Genomic DNA, 7,756 nt, shown 5'->3' with positions numbered 1-7,756 from the left:
ATATGGCAAAATGTCTCAAATGATTTTTTATCCATTACACGAGGCACGTGGAACCCTTAAGAAGCTGCCTACTACGGTCATTAATTGTTTGCGGTTGGCTGCTAGCACTCGTGCTCTTTCACCCGCGAGCCTCTCTATTCACCTCCGCCTCCTCGCCCGTTGGTTACTCACGTGCCCGCGGTGCCCGCGGTGGGACCTTTCAGCAAGCCGCTGAAATGATTACCGCGAGCGCTTTTACGGCATCTAGAAATAAACCACTGTCCTGTAAGTATTCTCTGCACCACTATCACGTCACACCTACACCTGTCGCCTACAAGCTGGTGGTACGCTCCCTCTAACGGCTATTCGCCATCAAGACGTCCGTCAACAAGCCCATTAAAACACGGTGCACGTTTTTCCCACTCTTCGCATACCGCAGTTACGCGCTATATCCGCTGTACCCTCTCGACACCGTTCAACAGGTAACGGGACCAATCAAAAACCGTACACCCAGTTAACCGTAATCAGATCGAGCGGTCTAAACCGACGGCCATGAATAAAATTACCGCATCGCAGGTACACCACTTGTGCATAACGTGTTCTTGACTTGCTCAGCCACGTACCATGGGACCCATCATCAGCTGCAACCCTCCTCTTCCTCTCTTCTTCTACAAACCCACCAAGCAAAGAATACTTGCTTACCGGCTATATCAATATATTATCTCCTCTCTCTCTCGTCTAGCTTTCGGCTCCGATGGCTTCTCCACTTTCTATCCTCCTCTCTCTCTTATTCTCCTACTCACTCTTCTTTCCTCTTTCTTCCTCCGCCTCTCTCGGACCCGTGTCTCTCCCACTACACCGGCTCTCCCTCGCTCCCCACCCTGAGCCGTTCCAGAGGCTCGCGGGGCTCGCTAATGCCTCCGTGCTCCGCGCCTCCCGCCTCAAAAATCCCAAATCTGCCGTTCACCCCACCCGCGCCCCGCTGTTCCCTCACTCCTACGGCGGCTACTCCCTCTCGCTCGCCTTCGGTACCCCTCCCCAGAACATCCCCCTCCTCCTAGACACCGGCAGCCAACTCACCTGGATCCCCTGCACGACCTCGTACCAATGCCGCCGCTGCGCCTCCCCGGCCAATCCCGCCGGCCCCACAGCTGTTTTCCTCCCCAAGTCCTCGTCCTCCGCCCGCCTCATCGGATGCCGAAATCCCAAGTGCTCCTGGATCCACTCTTCGGAGCTCCTCTCCCGCTGCAAGGACTGCCCCTCCACTAATAATTCCTCCTCCTCCGACTGCCCCGTGGTTTGCCCGCCCTATGTCCTCATCTACGGCTCCGGTTCCACCGCTGGCGTCCTCCTCTCCGAGTCCCTCTCCCTCCCCGGCCGCACCGCCACCGACTTCGCCGTTGGCTGCTCGGTCTATTCCGACCGCCAGCCCGCCGGCGGCATCGCCGGCTTCGGCCGCGGCTCCCCCTCCATCCCCGCCCAGCTCGGCCTCAAGCGCTTCTCCTACTGCCTCATCTCCCGTCGCTTCGACGACGACGCCGCCGAGAGCGGCTCCGTCGTCCTCGACGGCGCCCGCGACTCCAGCGCCGACGCCGTCTCTTTCACCCCTTTTCTGAAAAACCCTTCCCCCTCAGCCTCCGGCGCCGACCTATCGGCTTTCTCCGTCTACTACTACGTGGGGCTCCGCAAGATCACCGTCGGCGGGAAGAAGGTCAAGATCCCGTCCTCGATGCTCGTCCCGGGGCCCGACGGCAGTGGCGGCACGATCGTGGACTCCGGCACTACCTTCACCTATATGGAGCCGGCGGTGTTGGAGCCAGTGGCGGCGGCGTTCACGGACCGGCTGGCCGGAAGGTTGAACCGGTCTACAACCGTGGAGAGGCTGGCGGGGTTGCGGCCCTGCTTCGCGCTGCCGGCGGCGGTGGCGGCGGCGAAGAAGTTGGAGCTGCCAGAGATGGTGCTCCACTTCAAGGGCGGGGCGGAGATGCGGCTTCCGCTGGAGAACTACTTCGCCTTCGCCGGGGAGTCGCGGAAGACGGCGGCGGTGTGCCTCACCGTCGTCTCTGACAGCGGCGTCGCCGGTGGGCCGGCGATCATTTTGGGGAATTTTCAGCAGCAGAACTACTACATGGTTTACGATTTGGAGAGGGAGCGATTGGGGTTCCGGCGGCAGTCGTGTATCGGGTCGTAGATCGAACGGTGGGATTAACTGCCTGATGGGTTGCTTAATTAAAATATTAATCTCGATTATTAAATAATGATTGTTGTGAGACTTGTATGGAAAAGGTTGGAATAAACTTGTTCTGGAATTGTTTAATTGTTGAGAATTTTAAGATGGATCAGGGTCATTGAATCGGAATTGGAGTGCTCTGATTTGTTGGCTTGGTTTGAGTAAAGGTGGCCGTTCCTTTCTGCTGGCTTTGATAACAGGACAGGTTTAGTGGCCGGTGGGTGGAGATCGCCATTTGGGCATCACTTTTTGGATGCTTTTTAAAGATAATGCCCAGCCTTTAGAAAAGAAGGTTATCTTTCTACAAGCTATAATGTTCCGCGTGTTGTGTTTTGATTAAACCTGTAAAGATGCTTTTATGTTTTTACTTTGGAGCATGGGGTTACCAATAAGGGTGGTCTATAAAACGACTTAATGACCTGACCCATCAACTCAATTTATATCCAATTGGCAATAAGAAGATTTAGGTTAGGATTAAATAGGTCCGATTATAAATAGATCGATCTATTTAAACTATTTAATAATTGAGTAAGGTTCAAATTTTAGTCTCTTGACTTATTTAATCTATTTAATACGTTGGGCTGGATAATTCATCTAAACCAAATTATTTTTCTCTCCCAACCTAAGTCTTGAGTCTCACATCTGTCTTGGTCTCGACTCTCGAGTCCTGAATCTGCTTTTAAAAGCGCCTACTATCAAGCACCCTAGAAAGGTGCTTAGGGTTTTAATTTTCGAGCATTGTGGCGATGAAGAGAAATGCTGATGTGATAGAGAGGTGGTGTCTCAGTGAAGCGTAGATTAGAGAGATAGAGAGAGATTTCATCACTCTAAATTTTTTCATTTCCCCACTTGCAGTGGTTTCTTCTCCTACTACTCATCTTTCTCTATATTTTCTCGTTTCCTCTCCTTTGTTTATGATCTACTCATCCTCTCTTCTGTCTGTCATTGTCGGCGTCTCCATTATTCTTTGAAAGGATTGTTGTGTGACTTGATGAGGGTAGAGAGAGGAGAGCAAAGATTGGCAAAGTGCCATAAGAAAACATGGAGATTTCAGGGCAAGTTAGTTCTATGCTCCTCTCCTCCTTTCGGATTCTTGCAATAATCGGAAGAAAAGTCCAATTCCTCCAAATGCCCACAAATCCCTATACGAAACTCCCATTAATTCTTGATCAAATCCGATCTCTAGCACTTTTGATTGGTATTTGACATCATCCTCAAATTCCAGATCTCCAATCCTACCTACAGTTCTTTTAAGGTAAACCTAATTACTTTCTCTCTATTCTACTTAATTTGTTAGATCTTCTAAGTTTTTGATCTCTCTCATAAAGTTGTCAAGATCCTAAGTGATCTAATCTAGATCGGGTGCTCCAATGTTCATTGGCCCTCTTTGGAGATTAGGGTTAGTAATTGTATAGCTATCCAGTGTTAGGGTAGGCAGAAGTGATGAAGAAGTTTGGATTAGCTTTGTTCTATTCCTTTAAATCATATTTTACTGGTGTGTATTATTGTATTAGGAGCCTAATTTGATATAGTATGTGGTATATTAGGGCTAAATAGATCTGCTATTAATCTTGACTAGATATAACCTATTATTAGCATATTGAGTCAAGTTACTTATTTATTAAACACAATAGGTTCATATTTTAAATCCTGACCTATTTATTAAATAGATTAGATCAAATTTAAGATTTTATGATTTGACCCGTATCAGATCCGACTAGTATATGACTTGACCTAATACGATTGTCATCCCTAGTTGTCAATTGTGCAGGCTATCTATGGACAGCCCATGTTTGGTTAGATATTGGGCTTAATAAAGACTCATTTTGTACATTGACTTAGCAAGGATGACAATAATTTTACTATCTATTAGTAAACTTTGTGAATTTAGTTATCAAATTTGCTACCATATATTTAATTACACATTGAATTCATATTATGTCAATAAGAGTGTTGGCTGCAAGATTCCATGTCAATGGTCATTCCCGCCTCAGGCATACTAGTACCACTTCCATTTAGATTATGAATTTTACTTATATATGTTCCTACCTTGTAGGAAAGATGCACAGGATTAGTGCATCGCTTAAGATAGTGCATGCACTAAATGAAATAATTAGTGAACTCGGATTGGAGGGTGATAGACGTTCATAATGTTGGAACTTATCCGATTAAGCATATCTGGATGTGGCCCACATTAACATACATTAGGATATATTTTATATATTTTAGGTTACTCTAGACTCTAACTAAAGATAAACCTTGTAATAGGAATATATTTGATGATTATTGTGATAAAGTCAAACTCTATACAATCATTATAGATAACGTCTATATTTTAATTTTTATGACAGATTAATTTAGATATTATCTCTCATGGATGAGGTACGTTATAAAAGACTCCTCCTACGGACTTGATTTTCAACTGATGCGAGAGAGCTTGTGAGGTCCTTCCTATTGAAAATACTCGAAGTTGAGATTGAAAAACCAAGGTGCTACTAGACAACAATAAGGAGCACATCTAGTTCGATTTCTTCATATGATTACAGGAAGACTAATTCTAGAGATTGCAGATGGCATCGATGGCTTTCTCTTCAAGTAGGTTCTATTGCTCCATAAAGTCTAATATTGTAGTATGAGCCATATAGGTTACTTGGCTTGAAGATTAAAGCCTTCATATCCATATAAAGATTTTATGGACATAGATCTGACGAGCTACCCTGGTCAATTGTTAGTAATCAAAGTCATCACAGTCTGGAGTCATTTCTAGAGTCCATGTCCACTACTTGTATTATAAATTTATTTATTTTTTAAAAGATCTATTAAAATAAATAAATAAATAAGAGAGAAAAAAAAAATTAAAGGAAGAAGAAGAGGGCCGATGGTGCTCTAGTTTCTTGCCATCGTGCCCTCCTCTCATCTCGATGGTTGGACCTCCGATCTTCCTCTGATAGCCACTGAGACTTGCCAACGAGAGCCCCATGGTGTCGGATGCAGTCTCCCATCCAGATGCAAGAAGAAAATCAATGATCCTCCCTCAAGATCATCGAAAAGATGCTTGGAGACTTGGTGAGATGGCAGCATTCCACCAATCCAGGCTTTTTCGATGGCTAACGACCAAAGTTTTGGGGGATGAAAGGGGCTGAAGATGGAACCACTGGCTTGGCCTCTCCTTCTTTATCATTCCACTAAATTGCCAGCTCATCGATGATTGAGGTGACTATCTCAGGCCAATCGATGGTGATTACAAAAAAAGGGATCACTAGCCATAGGCCCCTTTTTGGTTGTAATCAGGAAAAAGGAAACAAGGAGGAAGAAGAAGGTTTAATGGGTTCGGATTTTGGATTCCAATCCAAAATTGAAAACTTGATTGATTTCAAAATTTTGCAGTTAAGTTCTTGATAAATAATTAATTCCATAATGATGCTTCTGAAATTATATTTTAATCCCTATGATAAGGTTTATTACACAAAGATTCTTGAATTATTATTTTATCCTTGTAATAAAGTTTATTACTTAAAGATCCTCTGATAATTATGATAAGATCCCTATTATATATTTTTATTCTATAAAAGTCCATAAATTTGTACATTATGTATTTTTTATATGCTATTTATTTTATTTATATACAAATAAAGTATTGCATACCAATTATCATGTTCTTGATGATATATTTATGCCATATTTTACATATAAAATTTATTGATACTATTTATAAGGAATTGAAAATTTTTAGATTGATTGTTTTGGTGCAATCACTAAAGTGACCACGAATATCTAAAATCAAAAATTTTCTATAATGTATAATTCTAGATAAATATAATTGATTTAATAAAATTTTAATGGTATCATAATTATGTCTAAGCTATTAAAATATTGATTTACTCCCAAAGGAGCATCTTCATATTTAATGTTTAGATGGATGAAATGATAGGACTGTATGTTGGATCAAATGATATTTTCATATCCAAAGATATTGTGTTTGCTTATATCCGATGTGCATGTCTTGTTAGGTTTACTAGTGATATAATATATCACTAAATGGATATAGCTCCTACTTATCCAAAGGAATGATGTACCTGATTGTCCGTCAAAGGTAAATATCAAGAAACTTATTTACTTTGGATAAAATTTTATTAGTATTTGATCTTATTATTTGATGATAATGTGAGCACATATTTTGTTGTAGCATCAATTTCCATAATTATTGATAGAAGTATAGAAAAAATTTCTTTTCTTAATGAATCAAATTTCTTAGAATGGAAAGAGAAAATAATGCCCACAATAGAATATACTGACCTTGATCTGGTATTTCGATTGAATGAACCTTCATCACTTACGAATGAAAGTATACTAGAAAAGAAGAGCTTTTCTGAAAAATAAGAGTGCTCCAATCGTCTCAGTTTGCTTCTAATGAAATCCAATGTGACCAAGCACATTAGAGGTTCTATCCTTTTATGTAATAAGATACATGATGTTTTTGAATACCGTGGAGTAACAATTTATAATCTCTAATAAAGCAAAAGTCACTATTCTGATGATGAGATTAGTCTCTATAAAATATACAAAGAAATCTGGTATACATGAGCATATTATGGTGATGAGGGATATTGCAGTGTAGTTAAATGATATTAAGGTTTATGTATTAGAGGCATTCCTAATTTACTTTATTCTCACTTCTCTTCTATTAGAGTATGATTATTTTATGATCTCCTATTATACGTATAATGAGGATTGGATAGTTAATGAATTACTCACTAAATATGTGCAAGAAAAAGAGAGATTGAGAGGTAAGAAGATAGAGAGCATGAACTTTGTTTTACATTAAGTTAGTGGAAAAGCATATAAAGAAAAAGATACTTTCAAAATAAAAGAGAAGAAAGTATTAGCTGTGGCATTAGATGAAGCTATTAATAAAATTATTGAATACTTTTTCGATAAAAAGAAGGAATACCTAAAGAAAAACTATATAAAGTATGAAAAGTAGCTATAAAAGAAAGATATTCTTTACTCACTTGTGTATTTTGAATCTAATTTAGTAAATATTTTTAATTCTACATAGTGGATTAACTCTTATGCATCTATTTACTTTACCAACAACTTGTCGGGCTTCTAATCAAGAAGATCTCTGATTGAAAGTGAATGATCCACTGTCATTGAAAATCAAACATGTTCACTTGTTAAGGTAGTTGGATGCTAGAGGATAGTCTTAGATTTTTAGATTCATCTTAGATTTGGATAGTATAATTTATATTTCTTTTTTTCAAAAATTTAGTTTCTATTCTAGCTTTGGATAAAGTTGGTTTCCATTTTTCTTTTAAAAACTATGAATTTGATCTAATAAAAGACTCTATAGTTATTGGTTCTGGTTTGCTGTGTGATGGCTTTTATAAATTATCTTTGTATAATTTATTTGAGCAATCTTTCATTACAAATTCTTCTTAATAATAAAAAAATAGAATTAATGAAAACTCGTCTATGTTGTGGCATTGGAGGTTGAGGCATATCTTCGAAGAAATGATCAAAAGACTAGTGAAGGTAGGGATCTTA

General features: G+C 40.4%; 1 protein-coding gene across 1 annotated transcript; it reads left to right on the top strand.

Moving 5' to 3' along the window:
* The first annotated feature begins 670 nt into the window (after window positions 1-670).
* LOC105049044 (probable aspartyl protease At4g16563) lies at window positions 671-2,332 on the top strand. Its single transcript, XM_010928580.4, has one exon. It carries the CDS (start codon window positions 734-736, stop codon window positions 2,168-2,170), a length of 1,437 nt encoding a protein of 478 aa, XP_010926882.1. The 5' UTR covers window positions 671-733; the 3' UTR covers window positions 2,171-2,332.
* The last annotated feature ends 5,424 nt before the right edge of the window (window positions 2,333-7,756 follow it).

This window comes from Elaeis guineensis, chromosome 7, assembly GCF_000442705.2.
Source record: "Elaeis guineensis isolate ETL-2024a chromosome 7, EG11, whole genome shotgun sequence".
NCBI classification, from domain to species: domain Eukaryota; kingdom Viridiplantae; phylum Streptophyta; class Magnoliopsida; order Arecales; family Arecaceae; genus Elaeis; species Elaeis guineensis.
Note: the sequence above shows the minus strand (reverse complement) of the source record. Positions and strands in the feature narration are given on the sequence as shown.